Genomic DNA, 25,248 nt, shown 5'->3' with positions numbered 1-25,248 from the left:
TAGATTACCGCTGCAGTAGGTTAATTATGTATAGGTTTAAAATAGCTCTTATGTCCAGTGTTGTGTTCATATTTACATTTGTTTATTTATGAATTACTGTGGTCCTGCGAGACTCGACATTTCATTCCACTGTAGCGGTATGACAATTAAACTCAGCTTGATTTGATTTGACTTGACTTGAGATTCCTTTCCACAGTCAATCATCCATGTATATATCCATTAATGCTGTTGCTTGAATGCATTTTGATCTCATCCATTTATGCAGGTCTTCAACTCTCGTTAAAATGTACAACCCTGGGTCATTGTTGCCATCTTGTGGGCAAAAAAGCAGTTAAATTCAATTAAAGAATGCAGGAATAAACAAATACTGTGCATACCATTTTGTTGAAAAAACAAAACAAAACCTTAGGCTTACTATAATGCATGCAAAGTTCACATATGCACATGGTTTAAAATGTACTGAGTGGATGAAAATTAATTAGGCAAAATTTAAGTGTGGTTTATTTATAAACTAATTTCGAGAGTTGATCACGTGCTTATGATCAACACGGCTGGCTCCTCATTAGCTCCGTAATCTGACCCATTAGATGATTACGGAAGCATTATAAATAACCAGAGTTTTTCACTCCAGTTATCTTCATCTTGAAGCTTCCCCCTCCTTCCACCCCTACTTCCTCCCCCTTTTTTCCGATAGGGCGACACGGTGGCCCAGTGGCTAGCACTGTTGCCTCACAGCAAGAACACCGCTGGTCCAACCTCCTATCGGGCTGGTTGGTGTTTCTGTGCGGAGTTTACATGTTCTCCCCGTGTTCGCGTGGGTTTCCCCCGGGTCCCCCGGTTTCCTCCCACCGTCCAAAAACATATACCATAGCAATAGATTAAACCAAATTATCACGGAAAACAACCCTAGTTTCTCACGCGGCGACAAGCAGGGGAGTTCTCAAGACCTACCTGAGCTCGGACTCCCCTCTCGCCCTTCTAACAGAAGGGAGCCCCGGGCTCGAGGATATTACGAGCTCAGGGCTCTCTCCCGGGACAGCATGCCAAATACGCTTTATTGATTATCAGCTAAGTGTGAACTCTTGAATAGCTATAGAACTTGTAGCATCACTGGAGCCATGATGAAAACTAGACGATCATAAATAAGATTTCATAATATTGTTTAAAAATGTGTATGTATTATACAACACGCTTATGTTGCCATATTTGAGTTATTGTGTTGAAATTTTGGTGGAATACATATAAATCTAATTTACGATTGTTAATATACAAAGGGTGAATTAACCATATGATATGTAAAAGATGCAAAAATGATTGAATATGTCTAATGTAAAGCTTATGTATGTCTCAGGTAAAAAGAAGACATAAGTAAAAGAAGAAATAATTTGAAGTAATAGACGAATGATGTATGTTTTAATGGGGTGAGGAAAATTATAAGCTTGCGCTTCATCCTGCTCCATTTCGACCATGAAGAAAATGTATCTTATTTACAGAATTGCTTTGAGTATGATTTGACTTCTTTTTGTTGTTCGAAATAAATAAATTAAATCAAATCAAATAATCAATACAGAGGCCACAAAAGGCAGTATTAGAAATATGTATTTACTACAATATTTCAAGAGTTCACACTTAGCTCACGATTTATACATAGCTTGTTTGGCGTGCTGTCCCGGGAGAGAGCCCTGAGCTCAAGGTATCCTCGAGCCCAGGGCTCCCTCCTTTCACAGGGCGAGGGGAGACTGAGCTCAGGTCGATCTGAAACTCCCCCGCTGCTGAGGCCTTCCTGAGAGTAAGACATTAGAAAAAAGATTTAGGCTTATTTTATCTATAATATAGAGCACATTTGGATGGTGGGAGGAAACCAGGGAACCCGGGGGAAGTCCACACGGAGAACATGCAAACTCCGCACAGGAACACCAGATGGCCCAGTGAAGACCCAACGCCATTGGTATTCTTGCTGTGAGGCAAACGTGCTAGTCACTGGGCCACCGTGCTGCCCGTTCTTGATAAAGGTGGAAGAAGGGGAGGAGGGGGGTTTCTTCCAGACGAAGATAGTTGTAGAGAGGAAATGAGGATATATACAGTATAGTGAGTGGGGATCCTTTGATTGGAGGATCATGATTAGCTAATGTGGACCAGCTGGGTCAATCATGAGCACATGCTCCTCTCGAAATTAGCTTAAAATTTAAACTTCACTTAATTCAGAGTTACTTTTCACTCATCCTGTGTTATTCGCTCACTGCAATACACTGTGGTCTGGAGATGCTACTGTGGGTCTTCTGACGAAATGAGCCACGGGACACTTTGCCCATGGAGCAGGGCCAAGAGAGCAGACTAATGCCAGCTTTCCGTGTATATGCCGCTGACACTTATTTGTCTGCGTTTGCTTTTTTTGCTGACAGGCACATGCTGAGCGAACAAAGCTGAGCCATGCTGGATCCAAGGCCTCCGTCTCCGAGAGCAGTCACTCACTCCCTCAGATAGCCATGAACAGCTGCAAGTACAATGGAGGAGTGGTGAGACCACTGGGCAGCCTGGCAGCGTCACGACGCAACCTGGCGGAGCATGACTCTGAGACCCAGCCGCTCCAGACCCTGCACAGCTCCGGCCTGGAAGTGGTCGTCTCCAAGGGCGGAGGCGAAGACCCCAGCAAGGCGTCCAATGAGAGCCTGGTCCGAGAGAGTGGCAACGCACCGCAGAAGAAGAATAAAGATATTGGCTACAAATTGGGCCACAGGAGGGCACTTTTTGAGAAACGCAAGCGGCTCAGTGACTATGCCCTGATATTCGGCATGTTTGGGATCGTCGTGATGGTAACAGAGACTGAACTGTCCTGGGGGGTTTACACTAAGGTAGGTGCTCTCTGTTTTTAACACGAATATGGAAATGATAGTATATCGTCAGCTTAGAATTATAAGGTTCTATCTGACATTTTTGTCAAAATTGAGTTATTCACATATTAGATTCTTTCTGTGAGCCAATCAGCATTTCAAATGCACGTACGAGGACCAATTAGGATCACCTTACTTTGTGATTTTGCCATATTGCTCTGTTGACAGTGGGAAAGACCAGAAAGAAACACAAAATCAGAGTTGACTAAATAATGCTGCAACAAATTAAATTGAGAAGAAACCTAAAACGATGAAAATATGTGTGTAAATGTGATGATTTAGAGGCATTTTTTGACATTGAGATGAAATGTTGAATTTTACTCTGTTGAAAAATAAACAGTTATTAAAAAATTTGATATATTAAATATGAAATATTTTTATTTGTGTATATATATATATATAGTCAGTGAAGCAATTTTCAGTGTTTATTAAACTCATTTGCTCATTGTCTGTTTTCTTTTAAAGTCTTTGAATTTGATATTAAGCCTTGAAGGGCAAATACTTTATTTAATTCATGGGACATATAATTAATAAAATCTAATTTAATAGTTCATATAAAGCATAAAATTCAATAAATATGACCATATTAATTACATAAAATTAAAATCTGCGCTGGATAAAATATTTAGCACAGCCTTGTTTGCTTAATTTGAACAGGAAGCAAAATTCATCCTAAAACATTACATAAATGTTACAGAAAGCAAAAATGTAACATTCTCAAACATCAAAATATTGTTACAACACCACTTTATATTTTTTGTGATCGTATTTCTTGAAAAGTAAAGCTTCAATTAATGATCTGCCAGATAGAACCTTATAATTCCAAGCGAAAAATTACTTTTTAGTTCTATCTGCAGATTTTACATTTAGAGTATACTGAGGGTCTCTGTCATATTAATGTATGAAAGAGAACTGTTAGCTGCATATTGTTTACTATATGGAATTCAAAACTCTGCAGCTCAATATCTCAAAATCATTTAGAACGCCGATAGAACCTTATAATGCCAAGGTGACGATATAATAAACAGTGGGATTGAAAAGTTTGAATAAATTTCTGGGATTGAAAATGTCATATGATCCTAAACTGCAAATGGAAAAGTCAAAAACATTTTTATTATAACACTGTAGAAAATGAATTCCTCCTAAAAAGTAAAAAGTCAATGCTTAAATATTCAGTTAATTAAAATTGCTGTGTGTCTAAAAAATGTGTCCATGGAATAATTAAAGGAATTGATATTATCTGTGTGTGTAATCCTTTTTTGGATTCGTAGCAAATTAATTGCAAACACAGAGTCTTTACTTTTTTGGAAGAAATTATTAATAACTTGCAATCATGTCATGTGGACTGATATGTGTGCAGTATCCTCAGTTTGACCTTTTCTGATAAAATATAATAAATAAGAAATTTTCTTTGGTAAAAAAGGATAAGGATTAAATATTAACAAAGAAAAAAAAGGGACAAACAAATTGTTATTTTAAAATTCCTGATTAGCTTCAACTTTTATGTAGAAAGTGTTGGTATTTATTTACAATAAGGTTCCAGTTGTTAACAATTATTAAAATGAACCACCATAGACTTTAAAAAAGAACCAACAATAAAAAACTCTACAGCATTGATTAAATTTAATGTTATTTTCAACATTTACTAATCCATTGCTCAAAATTTCCTGTTGATATTATTTACTGGACCTAATCTGAGAGTAGCTTTATTACCCACATTGGTCACACTTTACAATAAGGTTTCATTAGTTAATGCATTTACTAACACAAACTAAGTAGTGGTGTAACGGATTACAAATCCCATGGTTCGGTTCAAATGATGGTTTTTTAGTCACAGATCTGACCATTTTTCGGATCAGCCAAAAATAGGTGATGGAGCTTTCCATTTATTACAAAGACAGCACTGCAGAAACGTTTGATTTCATAAAATAAAATGAAGAAATAATCTGCTGAATAAAAATCAATTGTAAAATATTCAGTAATGTGAAAAAATCACTGTTACTACTACTGTTGTGGGCGATGCAGTGGCGCAGTAGGTAGTGCTGCCGCCTCACAGCAAGGTCGCTGGTTTGGGCCTCGGCTGGGTCAGTTGGCGTTTCTGTGTGGAGTTTGCATGTTCTCCCTGCATTCGCGTGAGTTTCCTCCAAGTGTTCCGGTTTCCCCCATACGCAGTTCATTCCGCTGTTGCAACCCCGGATTAATAAAGGGACTAAGCCGAAAAGAAAAGGAATGAATGTATACTACTGCTGCTAATAACACGATGTATAAATCTAACATTATATTTTGTTCTAACCATATTTATTTCTAGTCTCTTTTTCAATAAATGATTCCGCTATTCACTCAAAACTTCATGTTTCATTGCTAGATGGATCATTTTTGAAGAATTATTCAATGGCATATTTTTGATGGCTGGTTGTCGCCACCCTTTAGTTGAATAATGTATTTGCTGCCTACAACTTTCATGTTTGAGTGTCACATTAAGAGCATATGATGGTGATTTTAATCTTTACCATAAACATCACTGGTTATATCTAAACTATGAACTGCAGTTTATGGTAAAGATTAAAATCACCATCATGTTGTCCCAATACTTCTGTGTTATTTGACTGTTTGTAACTTCATAACTAACTCAAAACACGAATTTAGGATTAATCTACAAGTAAAATTAATCCGAACCATGGGTTGTGATCCGTATGAGTCACGGACCTACAGTGATCCGTTACACGCCTAGAACTGAGTATAAATAATACTTGTAAAGCATTTATTAATCATAGCTAATCATTTACTAATGCCTTATTAAAATCCAAAATCATGTTTGTTAACATTAGTTAACACACTGTGAGTTAACATGAACTAACAATGAACAACTATTTTCATTAACTAACATGAACAAATACTGTATGTTTTGCTCATTGTTTGTTCATGTTAGTAAATGCATTAACGAACTTTAACTAATACAACCTTATTGTAAAGTGTTACCCAAACATTAACATAACTTATTAAATACTTTAACAAATGCATTTCTCAATGCAGTGCCATTTTAGTATCACGTATAGTATTATATGTTCTATTTACATTTTAAATGAGTTCTTTTCTGTTCAGATGTTCTATTGTAATTTTCATTTTATCAAAAGTTTTTGTATTTTTTTGTTTTTATAGTCTATATATATAATGTATATGTAGCTTTTCATAATTTTTGTATAAGTTCCAGACTACTATACTTAACCATACTAATTATTAGGGATGCTCCAATCAATCGGCCGGAGATTGGTATCGGCTGATAATCACATTTCATGACTCAATCGGTACTTGCCAATCTGGCCGATCTAATGAACCGATTGCAATTGTTTGTTTATGAGTTTACAAGCAGAGGAAGAGGTGATGAGAGTGAGTGAACAAGAGAACAGATTGAGACACACAGTAATGTTCTAAGTATTTCATTGGTTAGGTTAACTTCTTATGCATCAATTATGCGTTCCAAATTTTTTCTTCATTGAGACATGTTGAATTCTTCTTCCATAATTTGCAATGTGTCTAAATTGCATTGTTAATCATTTCATACCATTATTTAAAATCAGTTTTTTATCTATTATTTTCGGTAAAACTCTTTCTGACCATGACATGTCCACACTAAATGGTTATAATAGACGTTTTAAGGGATTATGTGCAGCATTCTTAATTTATTCTCTTGGGTAAGGCAAGATCTCCACTTAAGTATCATACTTATAAAGAAAATAAGCTTTTTTGCATTATAAAGCTTGAAGCATCAGAATCTGTACTTGGTATCTGCCAATCACCATGACAAGGAATTTGTACTCTGTATCGGCTGCAAAAATCCTGATCGGAGCTAATCAGGAAATAAAAATATTTGATGTCCTTTTTAATTAATTAAAACTGTGCCTCAGTATTAATTTACGCTTTAAGTAATGTTAATTATTGGAACCTTATCACAAAATGTTACCAGTCATTAAAACATAGCAGTAGTAGTTTCACAAAAAATGTCAGCTTTCTAATGAAATCATCATTCCTCATGAACTGTTGCATATATTATGGCATACATAATTTACATCATAACAAACACAGACATCGCACATACTGGATTGTAATCTGCTTTCACAAGCAGTACTGGAGGTCTAAGAGTGCTTAAAAACTCTAAACTTTGAGGTAGGCAGACAACTCCCAAAGCAATCCTTAATGCAGGGTCCCCAAAATGAGGTGTTTGGTACTGTGACCACTCAGATCCCATGAGGTGTGGATTTTGTAATGGCTGTGCTATTTCTAGCCCTGTGGGAGAGAACTGCTACAGTGCTACTGTCACATTCAGCTGAATTAAGTGAATTATCACATGGCTTGATCTTGCACGAAAACATAAAAAAAAAGGGAAGGGAGGAACAATGGCATGTGAATGTCAGCCGGAAAGAAAAGCAAGGTGTTTGTCAGGAGTCTGACCTTTGGAATAATAATGAAAAAGAAAAACTTCTGGTGACCAACAGGTGCATTAATTAGTTTACTGTGTAATTTGTCACACGGGAAATTTATAACAATTTCAGACCTCATTTTTTCATAGAGGGACCATTGGGAGCCAGGGTAAAATTAGATGGGGTTAGGGAGAAGACTTTCTCATTTCACTGTTAAAATTAAATCTTTTAATTGCTTTTCTGTGGTTATATAAATTGTGCGCACTTTCTCATACCAGCAGAACATACAATTTTGGTTTAGACATTTTTGCATACAGCGTGTTTCTTCCAAAAAGTCACTTGCTGTAAGTCACACTTTTAGTACAAATGCTTTGCAGATGAATAGCCTTTACCAACAGTAAGGTGCAAAACTAAAAATGAAGCCTTATATAAATTAAGGCTATCTTTGGGCATATTTACTGATATGCTTGGATGGTTTAAAGAGGTATTTTATCCACTAAATAAGTGGCAAGGCCGGAAATTTTAGACTGAAAAGATGGACAACAGTACCTTCTCTTAAAGTAATGTACATCATTGTACAATGCATGAGATAAAAAGAGTGAAAATCTAGGGAAGATTTATTGGACCAAATTAACTGATTTACATTGACGCGTACAGTATTCATTTAGCATACACCAAAGTAACTTACATATGAGGAAAAAAGAAGCACTTCAAATCACCAGAGAGCAGCAATATATATATATATATATATATATATATATATATATATATATATATATATATATATATATATATATATATATATATATATATATATATATATATATCTATATCTATATATATATATATCTATCTATATATATATATATATATATATATATATATATATATATATATATATATATATATATAGATATATATATATATATATAGATAGATAGATAGATAGATAGATAGATAGATAGATAGATAGATAGATAGATAGATAGATAGATAGATAGATAGATAGATAGATACCATGACAATTCTAAGTTTAGCAGTTTTATTATTATTATTATTATTACTAATATTATTATTGAGTCCTTTTAACAGTGTTTTTTTAAGAAAATGTCTGGTGCATATGGAGAGGAAAGGGTGTGTCTACAGGCGGTTTGTCAAGCACACTGATGTGTCTGCCAATATATTATACAGTGCTCAGCATAATTGAATTTGAATTGAGTTTTGAAAATGAATATTTTTATCCATTTCTCAGTGTATATACTGTAGGCAATATTTTGGTGCATTTGAACAAAACAGATTTATTAAACAGATATATTTATTAAAATAATATTTTAGTCACCAAACATATTTAGAAATTGAAAGATAATACAATTAAATTCAAGCAAAATATTGCAAAAAAAATTGTCTCCATTTTTTTTTTACAAAATTTCAACTAAATCTTAAAATTTTTTGCCTTCTTGATTTTCCTCTTTTTAAAGTTTGTATTTAATACTTTTCTATAACATTTAATGTACATTTTTCTATAAACTTGGCTGTACTAGTTCCCCTTCTGGAGGGGAACTTCAATGCTATGTGTAAACTTCCACTATGTGGATTTCGTTCTGAAAGCCAATCGTCTAAAAGAGTATGTAAACGGGCCAATGAAATACCAATGAGTTGGCAGCGTCAGCTTGCGCAGCTGATGCTTGATGCAATCAATTTGGCCATATAAGCACAGCGAGAGCAAGGCTGAGGCATCCTTTTCGCTTCAGAGACTTCAACAGCCTTCTGAGAGAGTCGATGAGGGGTCCTCCTGCTGATTTCCAGAAAAATCTTCCAGAGAGAGTGTAGGAGAGCGGTCTCCCGGTCCAGAGTGTTTGACACGCAGCGGCAGACGGTCGAGCTGGGTTTTTCCCTTGCCTGGCGTTCTTTGGTTCTCTAGAGCGGTTTCCTAAAAGCGCAACACGGTTGTGCAGCACGCCTTTTTCAAGACGTCGCTCCGACTGTGCGTTTCTGGATAAGGTGGTTTCCTGTCCTTGGATGATGGGCACGAGCACTGCGTTTCATGTCTAGGGGTCCAGCATGTTAATGCTGACACCGAGGCTCAGATGTCCACCACTGCATCGGAGATGGGCTGTCATGGTCTGATAAAGGATTCCCCCCTCCGCTGCCTCCCTTCGGGAGCAAGCGCGTCGTCAGATCTAGAAACAGACATGATAACCATGCTTTGCCGGGCTGCTTCGGCCGCGGGCCTGGAGATGGTTTATCCCCCAGCCCCGCGGCCGGACCAACTAGATGGGTGTATGTGGAGGACTTAAAAAACAAGAATTTCTAGCCTCCCATCCCTTTCTTCCTGGAAGTGCACAGTGGGCTCACGCAGACTTGGAGGGCACCTTTCTTTGCCCGATCTGCATGCCCCTCCGGCCTCACCACCCTTGATGGTGAAGCAGCCAGGGTGTATGAGTCAATCTCGTTTCCCGTCCAAAGTGTGTCGGTTTTCTGCCTCCCCGGAGACAGAGCCCACACAGCCGTGGGACAGGCTTCTTCCACCCTGCACGCTAGGGTCCATGCGCGCGCACTGGCCCAGCTGCACAAGGGTGGTTCCGACCTAGGCTTGTTACAAGCCCTCACCGCACCCGACTGAGCTCCACGGACCTTAAGTCCGCTGCGTGTGCTCTTGGAAGGACGATGGCCACATTAGTGGTCCAGGAGCGCCACCTCGGGCTAAAACCTGGCAATAGATATGCGCGGAGTCGACAAAGTTCGCTTTCTTGAATCCCCCATATCTCAGGCTGGCCTGTTTGGCGACACCGCCGGTGGATTCACCCAGGAATTCACGGCGGTGCAGTCGGATACGATGGGCTGAGTCATCTATCGGAGGGGATGTAAGACCGCTCCCCCCCGGTGAACCATCCACATCCACTGCTTGTTGCCGTGAGCGCCCGCTTACGAGAGCTGCCCCGCCCCACCTGCGCCTCCGGCCAAGCAGCGGCGTCGAGCACCTCGCAGGCAACCAGCGCTCCCAGCGCTCCCAGCCCCAGGGCGCCACTAAGTCCAGTAAAACGGACCGTGAAGCGCTCCTAATATGGGCCGGAGGAGACAGACACAGCCCTTTCATTACTTTCGCACTTTGCAAATCTATCTGGACTGCACTCAGAGTCTTAGATCATCTGAGCAGCTCTTCGTCTGTCATGGTGGTTGGCAGAAGGAAAATGCCATATCTAAACAGAGGTTGGCCCACTGGATAGTGGATGCCATCTCCCTCGCTTACCTAAGCCAGGGCGAGCCGTGTCCCCCAGGAGTTCGTGCGCACTCCACTCAGAGCATAGCATCCTCTTGGGCGCGTGCACACGGCGCCTCTCTAACAGACATCTGTAGAGCTGCAGGCTGGGTGACACTTAATACATTTGCAAGGTTTTATAATCTGCGAGTGGAGCTGGTTTCCTCAAGGGTATTAGGTAACCCGTGTTGAGGAAACAACTCGGTTAAGGTGTTGTAACACGCATGCTGCGCCATTCTCCCTAATATGGAGATACATGCGTTTATTCACTCTGTCAGTAAATTTCCTCACTTAGGCGAGCCCTGCAGAGATTCCTCCGAGGACCCCAGCATTCACTCAGCGGAGGAGTCAGATGCTGGCCTGTTACATTGTAGGTCTGCCCGCTGGTCAGCGCGCGTACTAGGTATAGGTGCCTGCTATTCGCAATCCCCACTAGGCGATCCCATATGCTTATACAGCCACGGTGCAGTCCCCCCTCACAGTTAGACCGCTAACCATCTTATATTCATATGTGTACTCCCCTTCTCAGGGCTAGTCCATATGCTCTTTTGCCACCATATCTCCCTACTTGGGTAGCAGGTGGCCTCTGCAGCATCCTCCCTATCAGGACTGCATGCTTTCCCAACGTACTGTCGTATTTAATTCCTAGTATTATCTAGATGCTTTTGTACTCCAAAAAATATATATCTAAACCCATAAATCTTCTGTTGAAGTGGGATAAGTAAGGGCCAGGGAACACGTTGGAAGTCCGCACCTCTGGTGATGCTGGTGCGTTCATGCTCTCTTTTGCCTGGCAAACCTCTCATCGGGGCAAGGTTCAATCATTATGGTGTTTTTCAGACATTTCCCCATAGTGGAAGTTTTCACATAGCATTGAAGTTCCCCTCCCGAAGGGGAACGCTCCGGTTACTAAAGTAACCCTTGTTACCCGAGGCGGGGAATGGAAATGCTATGGTCCTTCGCCATAATGACTGCCCCTTAGCTGTTGAGGTGAAAGTCTCTTCAGCTAAAAAAGGATGCCTCAGCCTTGCTTTCGCTGTGCTTATATTGCCAAATTGATTGCAACGAGCTACAGCTGCGCAAGCTGACGCTGCCAACTCAATGGCATTTCATTGGCCCGTTTACATACTCTTTCAGGTGATTGGCTTTCTGAATGAAATCCCCATAGTGGAAGTTTCCACATAGCATTTCCGTTCCCCCCTCTCGAGGAACGAGGGTTACTTTCGTAACCGGAGTGTTTTTGGACCATTATTGTAAGTTATTTTTTCAGATAAGCTTCAGATTTGGCTTCAGTACTGACTAATCTAATGTATATGCACAAAGATAATAATGTATAGCTTCCTATTAATATGAATTTAAAAGATAGATTTGTGAGGGGTGTACTTATATATGCTGAGCACTGTATATATTCAGCAATATATTCAATCTTTCATTCATTCATTCATTCATTCATTCATTCATTCATTCATTCATTCATTCATTTTCCTTCGGCTTAGTCTCTATTCAGAGGTCGCCAACTATTCCGGCATATGCTTTAAGCAGCGGATGCCCTTCTAGTCGCAACCCAGGACTGGAAATAGCAATATATTAGCCAAAATTCAAAATAAAATTCAAAATTGAAAGTAAAAATGTCAAATGTTTTTGGTTTTATTTAACAGGTAGTCTTGTGTTAAATATGGTTTGTTACAAGTCACAACTACAAAATACAATAAGCATAATTGTACACACAGGTACACGTGGACAAATTGACCACATTTAGCTTTGTAGCTTTACCAAACAGTAGTAAGCCATCACAGATCACATATATTTATTAAGAGTAGGTGTTGTAGATTCAAACAATCCTCAATGAAAAACTCAATGAATAGTTCTTGTCATAATCATCGTAAGCTGAATTTCCATTACCCTTAAAAATTGCACTAATTGAAATGGCAAATTGAAAAAGTGGCTAATAGAAACACAAATTTAACAAAAATATATCAAAAACGGTTTCTGCTGGGATGAGGCAAATCGAAAAATAAATAATTTCACAAAACTGTAATGAAAATGGATGGTCTGTTTTCTGCATTTAAAAATAAAAAAGGTCACCAGGCAAATAAATAAATACATATGCATTTATTTGTATAAATTTGGCATGACCCTTTTCTATTGCATTGTACAAATCCAAAAAAAAAAAAAATGTATTTGTTCATCCATAAATTCTGAATCCACAGTTTCAGAATGAAGTGTTAACTCCATCACCCAGAAACACCTCATATGTGACCGCCATTAATGCTTTTGTTACTGAGTATTTCACCTCTCTAGAAAACTACTAATCTTATGTTAACCCAACTTAATGTTTTTTTGTATTAGTGACAAATAATTATAGGTCAGTGCAGCTGATGTTTTCAAAAGTTGAGTGAACAAGAAAAAGCAAAAGGAAATAAGGATTATTTTTTTTGTTGTACTGACTGAAATGTTTCCAAATGTTATGAGAAAACATCACAAAGTTCCGTCAATAGAATATGGATCTCAGAAATGGTGAGTAAAGACCAATCAAGAACTGTTTTACAACAAGAGTGTGCTCGGACTTGACAGATCCCTCAGATTTATAGCTCTTTACATATACCGTTTTAGTACACAACAAAAATATGCTCATCTACAAAGGTCTTATTCTTCTATAGTTCTTATTTTTATACAGGTTGCAATGCAGGATTATTCTTCTTTCCTACAGAAAACAATGAAGCCGCACCACTGCGCTGAATCACAATCACCTTACCATCTATTATATCTTTCTCCAGTCTCTATGAAACATGCCGATCTGCAGTGCTCATTCTGCTGTACAACACTAACATTTCAACTAACAAGTCCCTCACTCCCACCAACACATTTAAGCGGAGATGACAGGACAGTGCCGAAAAACATGTTCAAGTATTCACATCATCAGATACACCCACATGCATTGCGTGATTATGCTTGTGTGTCAAAGGGAGTTTAGGCAGAGAATAACCCAAATATCAAACTTAATCAGATGTTTTGGTACCCAAATGCACGAGGTTCATTTGTTGCTAAGGGGAATATTATGGAAAGTGATTTTTCCCCCCCTGACACAGTAGGGATTAACTCCTCCAGGGTGAAGCACTGCAGTGTTTTGTGACGCAGATGGTTTAGACAGCATCTATTCAGACAAGAATGTTTCATTTAGCAAGCGTGATTTTATAACTTTAGCATAAGCTGCTAAAGGGTAAGACTGTGTGGTGGCTGTGTGTGTGTTCATGCTAATGGTGTGCTCTGTTTCTCTTGGTGCAGGAATCTTCATATTCATTTGCACTGAAATGCCTTATCAGCCTTTCCACTGTTATTTTGCTTGGTCTTATAATAATGTACCACGCTCGGGAAATACAGGTTAGTTCTTGAGTTTCACTAATTAAAAGTTGATTGGATTGTGTTTTAATTATCGATTTATGTGATTTATAAAAGGTGAAGTGTGTAATTTATATTCCTATAATTTTAACAATTCTTTATTTTAAAATACAAATATTTTTGCTATTTTTTTGTTATAGCTGAAATCCACTGTTGCTTTGAATTTTGATTATTTTATTTGACTTTAAATGTGATGAGTTGTTTTTAATGTTTGTTTTATGTGCATATTTAACATGTAGTGTTAATTGTTTTAGCACATGAAGTTAACCTGAATGAAAAAAAAAACCTTCCTGTTAACATTAAGTTTTTAATATCGTTTTTATTATATTTGAGTTGTTTTAAAAGATTTTTATTCTAAAAAGCTTGTTTTAAGTTGTTTCAAGTAATTTCTTTATGGTTTTAGTTAATTTTAATAACCCAGGCCTTGATAAGAGATTATTCGCTGAACAAGATTTAACATAGATCGAAAATTGGAAAAATTAGGTAATTAGATTATAATCTTAATCCCTTATGCTTCAATTTGATTTAAAGGGGTGGTCCAGAGGGTATTTTTAAGGCTTGGTTGTGTTTATAAGGAGCAAAGCAATATGTGCTCATGCTTCATTTGTAGAAAATCACATAACTTTTTCATAAATCTTAGTTTGATTATATACAGCTACTCTGCTAACATGAAAATGACTGTCATATTTCCTAGTTCCTTTGAAAGCCTCCCCTTAAGAGGCTCTGATTGGCCAGCTAACATAATGTGCTGTGATTTTTAGACCAGCTCCATATCACTAGGAAGTGTCATGTCCAGTCACTAGCATGCGCTGTGCCTCTGCTCTGTAAATACTGTCAGTCAGTTTAGCAGTGTCAGTGTGAGCCTGAATTTGACATAAAATGAAGAGGACACAGCTGAACCTCGTGCTTGCTCTCTAAAATAAAACTGACACGTGTCTTTCATATACATTCGTGTTCTAAGCATGTGTAAGTAATATGAAACGTTCACATATATTTTGCGAGTTCATTATTTGAGATGTGGAACGCAGAGAAAGCAGCCGCATAGAGTGACACTGCACGAGGTGGTTAAGATTGTGGATATATAAATTTGTAGCTAAATTGTTTATGATGCCAAACAGAATTTCCCATTGTTTACATCCTTGCTACAACATACCTTTAACGCTAGAAATTATGCATATAATTGATCAATCTTAACAAATAAAAATACTTACAGGTTGTGGCTCACAATCCACAGCTTCATCGGTTGGAGGAGTTTTAACCGAATCCAGCACTGAACTGGGAAAGATTCTGGAAGCTCTCCTTTGTCAAATGCTAGCTATATATATTATTAGAATTCCCTGGAACATAATTAAACTGTAAGCACTTCTCTCTTTGTGTCGTGTCCTTTGGAAGCCCAAATACAGAAACAGAAGAAGCTCTGTGGAAATAGCAGCGTTTGGACGACATTTTAGCTTTCTCTGCTATAGCATTACAGCGCCTCTGGCCACGCCCCTTCGCTGCGTGGGGTGTATGTCAATGCGTGTAACCTGAAGCGTTTGTAATCTCACTAGCCCAGATGGTTTTTTTTGTAGTCCCCAAACTTCATTCGCTTTAGGCTTTGCTAAGCTAACTCTGTAAAAGCCAATGTCTCCCTTTGCATTGAGCGTCTTACATTCAGAGATGTTGTTTATGTTCACACAGCTACATTACACATCAACTAAAGTTTAAAATATGATATTGTAGTGGACCACCCCTTTAAACAATTCCTATTTTGAATCAACGTTTACACAGGAATCGACCTGTTTTCATCATACCAAAAACAGAAATACAAGAAAAGTTGCACACTTCACTTTTAAACCTTCACCTGACATTACTTCCTCTTATTTGTGTTTTCCTCTTGCCAAATAACCCCCTGTTCTCTGCATGCTCCCCGCAGCTGTTCATGGTGGACAATGGTGCGGATGACTGGAGGATAGCCATGACATACGAGCGCATCTTTTTCATTGTCCTGGAGCTGCTGGTGTGTGCCATTCACCCCATCCCGGGCCAGTACGTGTTCACATGGACGGCCCGGCTGGCTTTCACCTACGTGCCCTCCGTGGCCGACGCCGACGTAGACATCATCCTCTCCATTCCCATGTTCCTCCGCCTCTACCTGATAGGCCGGGTCATGCTCCTTCATAGCAAACTGTTCACGGACGCATCTTCACGCAGTATAGGTGCCCTCAACAAGATCAACTTCAACACACGCTTCGTCATGAAGACCCTCATGACCATCTGTCCGGGCACAGTGCTGCTGGTCTTCAGCATCTCCTCCTGGATCATCGCAGCCTGGACCGTGCGGGTCTGTGAGAGGTATGGCACCACGGAGAGTGTGATCCCGAGCTACACAGCTATTCCCTTCCCCTCCACTCGTCCTCTCTCTCTCTCGCTCTCTTCCTCTGTCTCTCGCTCTCTTTCTCTCTGCATCTCCCACTCACTCATTCCCCTCCAGGAGCATCTCCAACAGCCTCACGCTGCCTGTATGAAGAGCTTTTCTCCCATCAGCTCTGCGATTGCACCACAAATCCCAGTCCATGTTTCGTAAGCCGTATTAGCGATTGTTAAATAATTCATGACTGCCTAATTGTTTGTTTGCGGAATGGTTTGTTTTGGTAATCTTGAGGAGCCCCGAGGATAACCCACTTCAAAAACTGCATCATCATGATCTCATCCCATGAGGCGGTGTAGATTTCGACATATTAAAGGCACATTAGGAATTGGACATACACGGTCTTGTTTGGCTGAAGCAGCACTGTGATGAATGGGTTAGATTTAAGAGACAAAGATCATTAATTGCTTTTTCTGTACTGTGTCTTTGACATTCCTGCCTGCGTTGCCTGCTTCTCCTCACCTTTACCTCTCCAACATGTGTCTTACACAAGATTTAATTGAACCCGAATGAATCTTTCAAACAAGTAGATACTACTTGAAGCCTCATTCACGCTGCCAGCAACTCACAATGACAAACCAACTTTAAGCTATTCGTTTTTTGTGAGAGTTGTTTATCTCCAATGTTACAACAAAGTTGAATCAAGTGAGATGAGGTGCAACCTGTCCTCAAACCTGTACAACCGTCCCTGAAATATGACCCACAGGAACATTTACTGAAATAGTGCCTCTGCTGGGAGCAATAGTTGCTGCAAAAATAGGAAAAATAGTGTGTAAGCGACCACACGTTGTATTTAAATGACACTGCATGTTGATTAGGATAGTCATATGTCACTTAATGACAATGCAAGCTACACAAAGCTAGAGCTTACACCAGCTAGAGGGCAGTTAGCTTTAATTGTAAACTATGGGTCATAATATAGGTTACACATTTTAGACGTCTTTTCATGTACTAAAATCTGTACCTGATCTGAATTACTTCTTACTCAAATCTAACAGTGGCTCTTCCTTCTTCATTGCAGAAGCAAATCTCATTGCATCCATTCAATTTTGGGTTCATCGAGTCACTGGTCATCGGTAAAACATTTATTTTAAATTTATTTAAACCTTAGGCCATTAATATGACACCCTTCAAAGTTTTAGACTCAAACCTGCTCAGAATAAGCTTCAGAGTTTTAGATTCAAGTGCCACTGTGAAAAACTCAGCATAGAGTGCTCCGCATAATTGAGTACACCCCATTTTGAAAATGAATATTTTTATCCATTTCTCAGTGAGTATAGGCAGTGTATTATAGTGCAATTAAACAAAACAGATTTATTAAACAGATATATTTATTAAAATAATAGAGTCTTTAGAAATTGAAAGATAATACAATTAAATTCAAGCAAAATATTGCAAAAAACAATTACAACCTACAAAATTTCAACTAAATTTTTCAATTTTTTTGCTACTCTTGATTTTTCCTATTTTTAAAAATTGTATTTAATATTTTTCTATAACATATAAATTTGGGTGTCTTAGTTTTTGGACCATTATTGTAAGTTATTTTGTTAGATAAGCTCCAGATTTGGCTTCAGTACTGACTAATGTATATGCACAAATGTAATATAGTATAGCTTCCTATTATAATATGAATTTAAGAGATAGATTTGTGAGGGGTGTACTTATATATTCTAAGCACTGCATATGTCTACTTGGTCTCTCTTGAAGGAGAACAGCCTAATTAGGTGCTGTTATGTGGCAACAACCAATAGGTAGACCAATTAAATGATAATTCTCCTGTGAGAGACAGTAGTTGAGTATAGATGAGATGTCAATTTCACTGTGAGAAATTTTAGTGCATAATACGATACCATTTTAAGTAACTTTTTTGTAGCAAGAAAACTGACATTTCTACTGACTGTATGTTTTAGTTGTGACAAGATTTATAAAACCTTTACCAGTTCAACTCACCATGTGACAGGCTAATATTTGTGGCAAACAGTACAAAAAGTTGTCAGTGTGAACGGGGCACTTGAAGTGCATATACAGTATAATAGGGCTGAGTAAAAAGTAGTTATTTATCCCTGTTTATTGTGATCCTAATTAGAACAATCATCATTTTATTTCTTAAAATTCCAACAGAAGTCATTTTTTACTGCAGATGTGGTGAATTAAAAGGGAAGTCTCCTATGGGCATTCTGTTGATTATAAGTAATTATGTAGTAACAGTCATTAGAGTATTAGACTGCAGTAGACTTGCTGCTTAATAGCTATTTCTCACACTTTATTCTAATGGTCCCCAACAGACAAACTAATGTCTATAGGTAACATTGCAAGTCAACTTATTCTACTAATTCTAATACTCTAAAGCAGAGATACCCAAACTAGAGCCTGTGGGCCAAAGTTGGCCCATTGGTAACCTTTGATCTTGCCTGCCATCCCACCAAGAAATGATGGGGATGGTTTTGAAATTGTTCAAATTTAATGTAACTCTTTGTTTGTTTGTTTGTTTTATTTTTTAAAAGCTAAATTAAATGTTCAATTAAATGGTGTAAATTATTCAGATTTCGTTTAAAACGTCACCCGACAATGAAGAGAATTTTGTGAGCAAAGGCAGATTCTGCTTGACTATTCAGCATTGAACTCCACTGTGTGGAAGTTAAATGCGATTGTTTATGTTTTTATTGCAATAAGTTATCATTTTATTCGTTATACTACATTAGTAATATGTAAATTTACAGTAATGTTTTTTATTTATTTTGAAATATTATTAAATAAATTTGGAAATTACCTATAGCAACTTTAATGTAATATAGTTTGGCATATTTACCTTTGGCCCATGGCTCTTAATGATATTTGGGTTTTGGACCTTCATACAAAAAAGTTTGGGCACCCATGCTCTAAAGAATGTTAGTTGACATATAGTTGTAAAGTAACTTGTAATCAACAGAACATAATAATAAATTGTATGCAATTTTAGAGTATTAGTAGATTAGTGTTAATAGCCTTTTTTGCTATCACTTTGCTATTTTAATGTTCCACCAATGGACAATATTTGAAGTAGCTTTGCAAATAAATGTAAAATTATTCCAGTCACCCTAACCTCCATAACAGTAACCCTAACCCACAGTAATACTAACCGTAACAGTCCAGTAGTACTCTAAGACTCAGTTGGCATGATGTTTCAAAGTTACTTATAGTCAACATAATGTCTAAAGATAAACAAAAGTAAACATAAAAATAAACTATAAAAAACCAAATGTTGCTGGGCTATAAGAGTAGTTTGATAAACAAATGTCTCTTTTATAAACAGCATGCGCAGATATTGCCTTTCAAACTTTTCTTTTAGAAACATATTTCATACATATATTAGCAGAATTGAAATCAAAACTAATGTACCCAAACTAATTGGAATTCAATTAAAAAAAAATCGTTCCCACTTTATATTGAGTGGCCTTAACTACTAGGTACTTACCTCAAAAACTAATTACAATGTACTTACTGTGTTCATAATGTTGTGCAGAACACTTCTGGTGCTCTTGAGGTGGGATACGGGTAGGGTTATAGACCCGTTTGGGGTTATGGGTAGGTTTAAGTTTAGGTTAAGGTTTAAGGGATGGTCATCTATAGAGTCAATCTAGGGTCATATACACTTGCAAAATAAAAGTTTTGCGAACAAAAAATAAAGTATTAAGCAAAAATAAAAAAATATAAATGCAAATCTCCAAAAATCACAAAGTGAAAATATATTTTTGAGAAATAAAAATTAATTTTGCTAAAAAAAAATTAAAAACTGCAAAGGGGAAATTAAGTTTTGAGAAATAAAAATGCAAATAAAAATCAAGCAGTGCAAAAAAACTACAATTTCTGCAATAAAAAAGAAAAAAAAACTATATATATTTGCAAAAATTTTTTATGGCACTGCCTTTACAAAACCCATCCAGTCAGTTGCAATGCTCATTTTGATTAGCTTTTTAGTCAACCGTGAGTTTGCAATGCTGTTTTCACTTTGCATTTCACATTTCTGCACGTTTCTCTTTGCGGCTCTAATTTGACAAGGGGGCGTTGGGCATTTACGCGACATCATCACCTGAAGACACAGTATCACCAAGGTGGTCTTACAGCCACAGTAGGTCCGGGCCTACCGTAAAAGCCCAAGTTCCCTTGACTCCACCCTCTTGTCAAATCAGGGCCACAAAGTAAAACGCACAGAAACGTGAAGTGCAAAGTGAAAACAGCATTGCAAACTCAGATTTGCATTTATCTTAAAATTTTAAATACTTTATTTCTGGTTTGCAAAACTTTCTTTTATTTTGCAAGTATATATGACCCTAGATTGACTCCATAGTCATTGGTATAATTACAAATGTAGTTACGGAAATTAATTACAGATGTTATTACATGCAGGTATTCAATCAATCATAATTACAATGTAAAAAAAAATTATTTACACAATACGTACATTGTAACAATTGATTAATTTTAGTGTAAGTACATATTAGTTAAGGCCACTTAATATAAAGTGCTTAATCTAAAAATCGAACCAAATTGGGAAACGTGCATTTAAAACAAGCCCTCAAAAAAACAGCTTTCTATTTCTGTCCAAGGCAAAGAAATGAAATCCTTTGCAAAAGAAAAAAGATGACAAGAAGAGGTGTAAGTAACTCTCATCTCTTCGTCAGAAAGACAGTTCGCTCTCAAAGGATTTTTCTTAAAGAGAGCAGTCTCTGGCTATGTTTCCCTTTGGTGTGTTTACAAGAAACCGAACAGGCAATAATGACGAGTTTGGAGTGGTAAAAGAGGTGAAGGTTTTGATGTTACACCATACCACTTCCCAGCACTCTGCACCCCAGTCTCATCGGCTGCTATGCACGACACGATGCTGCCCACACTCTTGCGTGAGTAATTTGCGTTGCTTGTGCGTGCCTGTATGAAGGTATGGGAGGAAGCTTTCGAGTGCGTGTGTGTGTGACTATAATTCACTGTTGTACTTTCTATTTCCCCTCTATGCTGCTCCATAGGGATGCCATGTGAGTCCTCGTTCTCTAGCCGTGGAAAACCTATCATTGTTCATTGAGCTGGTGCCACTGCTGCTCTAAGTGGGGGGAGGGGTGGGATTCGGCAGCTCTGCCCGCAAAAAAAAAAAAAAGATACTCCAATAGATCAATTTTTACAGATTAAAAACAAAACGTGTGAATGTGGCACCATCAAGAGAAGTTTGTTGATAGCAAATGCACTAATGGTTTGGAAAGCTATGATTTGCGCAGCACTGTGAATCAAGCGTCTCTTTCGAAAGTGCTCAGGAGTAGGAGGGAGGGAAGAGGAGGAGGGAGTTTGTGTTAAAATGGAGCAGCTCCTTCAAATCACCTTTACAAACAGCCCTGAGGGCAACTCTTTTTTTTTCCCGATTATTCCTTCAGCAGATGTTATTGAACTGTAATACGCCCCAGCACAACAGAGAGCTTGAGCGATACCTACCAAACAAACCTTTGTGTTGTACCTGCTTTTCTTCTGCATCTACATTGACGTAACGGTCAGGTCAGATGTTTGTTCGCATATTTGTTTCGCTTAAATCTAAATGGCAACCCAATGGAAAGTGTTTGCAAGTTGCTGAACAACATTGGGTTGCTTATCCGTTGAGAGATTGGGTTGGCGGTTGATGGGGGGTAATGTTAAGATGGCTCTTGATCAGAAGTCTGACACTATATAATATCTAGAAACTAAAAGGTGAAATGTTGCTGTCCATTCTAGTACATTCTCCTCAGAGACAAGAGAAAGCAAGGTTGTAGGATACTAGGCTACTGGGTGCCCACTTCTGGTAAACTATGAAACAGCATGGTAGTCTTCATGTTTACTGCTCTGTCGTCATTGAAAAGAGGCGCTCGTTTCTGCAAAGTGCTGCTAAATTTGGACCTGCACTATTTTCTTTACTCTAAGCACACTGGCCAGCCCAAAGGGCAGAACGGTGTGAGACTGGACGAGCACGGAGTCCGTCTGGAATGGGAGGGACGGGAAACTGAAGGAAGGGCTGGGTCATTGGAGGAACATTGCTGCTATTCGCAACGTCGGCTTATCATTCACACTTAAGTTCATGTATACCTTCTGTTCATTGCTTCACATCTTTCGGTCCTGTTTCCGCAACCTCCCTGCCCACTTTTCCCTGAATATTATGCATGACTCGGGTGGATTTCTTTTCTTAGGCCCTTTCCCCAAATGTACGTACAGTTCCATGCATCATTCCATCTTTATCTCCTCAAACGATAACATTTTTTAATGTAGTTGGAATTATGATAACAGAAAAGCAAGAGATGCTTGGATTGGATGAGAGCATTTGCACACCATTGAGAAGGTGCATTGTAATACTGTCAAGATGCTCTACGTGTACGGCGTCTTTGGCGCACACAGTTGTGTTGTTTTAAGAATGGTGATAAGAAAATGACACCAGCTCACTGACAGCATATGCCCAATTACAGACCTGCTAGAAGGACTGTTCTTACAAAACGAGAATGTTACTTTCCTCCGGAGAATTGGTATATTATACCTGAACTTTGTCTGGTTTTATTGTCACACTGAGCTCTTTAACATACAGTGTGAGTCAACAATGTAATGAGAATGGGGGGGCTAAATTATGGGATAGGATTTTTTATGGGATAAGATTATTCCGAATATTTAAATTTGCATTATTCTGAACATGAATATTTAATTTTAGAATTAATTATTATATTAGAGTTGGTACCATGTCAGTTAACGACAGACTTTAGTGGTTGTTTTAACTTTGATTTCCATTAGTCTGTGATGAATATTTAATTGTGCTTATTCATTACTGTTTCATTTTTAGATGTTTCACTATGTGGTTGTTATATCAGGTATCAACATATATTGGAGCTTATATATATATATATATATATTTATATATATATATATATATATATATATATATATATATATATATATATATATATATATATATATATATATATATATATATATATATATATATATATATCAGGCTCTATTAATTTTTGGATTTCAAGTTTGCACAGTGCCATATCAGTTATCAACTGATACCAGCTTAGTCACCTTAATGGTCAAAATTAGGGCCAGACAGAATCTGCGGACATTTTTTGCTATTTCTGCAGAGAATTTTGTATAAAAAAAAAAAAAAATCTGCTGATTTATGTAGAATGATTTTAGGAGTATCATAACTAAAAATGTAATATACGTAATAAACGTAGTTTACAATGCACATCTAATTAGATCCCTTATTTGGTAAACAAAGCAAGTCTCTCATATAATATCTCTACTAAAAGACAGAAAATATTACTTTACAAATTGTATTGTAAATAAATGATATGAACATTTTAATATTATTATGTCATAGTAAAATGAATTTAAAAACTGAATAAATATACATTTACACACATTTACACAAGTAAATACATAGACTCAATGATGGGCTAAAAATCAGCGAAAATCTGTGGATTTCTGTACGCGCAGATTTTGTGGGGGCTTAGTCATAACACAAACAGGGATCAGCTTATCAGAGGTTTGATATTGGTGTGCCCCTAGTTATTAAGCTTAAATGTCTTTATATTTGCTCCATCATTGCATCCTCTAACCACGCAGAGTCATTAAAGGTATTTGTAGTTGATTTTTGCTACTAAGCAACCATCTGTAGAGGTTCTATGAGAAATTGGGACATGACTGGGGTATTCGGGGAAACACTTTTTTCAGATAGACTTCTTGATCTAAGTTGAAGGTGGTGCCAGCTCTTCTCCATTTTATGCCAGTTTTGCATACAGTATATTGAGAGCTTTAGAAGGCCAGCTAGTAGCTTTTTTTGCTTTCGAGCACCAGCATTGAGGGAAATGTTAATGCACTTCTACACTGTCAAAACAAAGGCCAGCTAATGACGAAGACAGTGTGCATAGTCATGATCAGACCTGCACTCCATATTCATGTTCAGGTGTGCAAACAGACAGACCTCACAGGATACGACCTCTTTGCAAAAATTGTGCCGTGCGAACTATTAGAGTTTAATAGGCTTCTCAGAGCAAGCATATGGTTGAGATAATTGTTAAATGCAAGTCTGCTTTTTTTACCAGAGCTCTTCAAGAGGACAATCTGGGGTGTGTTTCCCAAACAACAACATAACTTGTGGCTTAACATAACTATCATAGTACGATGCATCCTTTGAAAAAAGTAGTGACGAGTGTTTCCCAAAACCACAGTTGCTTTGTCGCAGATCCATTGTTTCAGAATCAGAATCAGAATCAGAAAGAGCTTTATTGCCAGGTTTGTTCACACATACGAGGAATTTGTTTTCGTGACAGAGCTTCTACAGTGCAACAGGATAACAGAGACAGGACAAAAAACAGATAATAAATATATTTAAAAAAAAAGTAGAAGTAAGTAGTGAGTGCAAATATACAGATTGACAAGTGTATGTACGCGTTTATTACTATATACAATGTTATATGTGCAGCTGTATGAAGTTTGAACCACGTTAGTTATATTTTAAAACGTTCACAATGACGCTCTAAACGAAGTGGAGTAACTACTTCTTTAGCGAAAAAAAAAACCATAATTTTTTTGCAAATTATATTGTTTTACACGCACACACATTAAAAAAATCCAATATTAGTTTTAGGTAAAAACAAGCACTTGTTTTCCATATTAATTGAAATGTAAGTAAACTACATGTATAGGACCTATATTTGTTTCCTTTACAAATATTATTAAGAATATTCCACATAAAATCACTAAGCTAACATATATTCGAATCTCATATATAAATCATATAAATCGTTAATGGTTGTAGGCCTAATTTACAGTAGGCTATTTATTTAAAAAATGGAAAAATCCTACTTAATAATAATAATAATAATA

General features: G+C 37.5%; 1 protein-coding gene across 1 annotated transcript in view; it reads left to right on the top strand.

Annotated features, from left to right (window-relative positions):
- Positions 1-25,248, top strand: part of kcnn1a (potassium intermediate/small conductance calcium-activated channel, subfamily N, member 1a) — a 52,954-nt gene that overhangs the window by 13,490 nt on the left and 14,216 nt on the right. The window contains exons 2-4 of the mRNA XM_056475654.1: positions 2,403-2,852; positions 13,854-13,949; positions 15,883-16,301. Coding sequence (XP_056331629.1) covers positions 2,403-2,852; positions 13,854-13,949; positions 15,883-16,301 — 965 coding nt within the window. The remainder of the gene's footprint in view (positions 1-2,402; positions 2,853-13,853; positions 13,950-15,882; positions 16,302-25,248) is intronic.

This window comes from Danio aesculapii, chromosome 2 (genome assembly GCF_903798145.1).
Source record: "Danio aesculapii chromosome 2, fDanAes4.1, whole genome shotgun sequence".
Taxonomy (NCBI): domain Eukaryota; kingdom Metazoa; phylum Chordata; class Actinopteri; order Cypriniformes; family Danionidae; genus Danio; species Danio aesculapii.
Note: the sequence above shows the minus strand (reverse complement) of the source record. Positions and strands in the feature narration are given on the sequence as shown.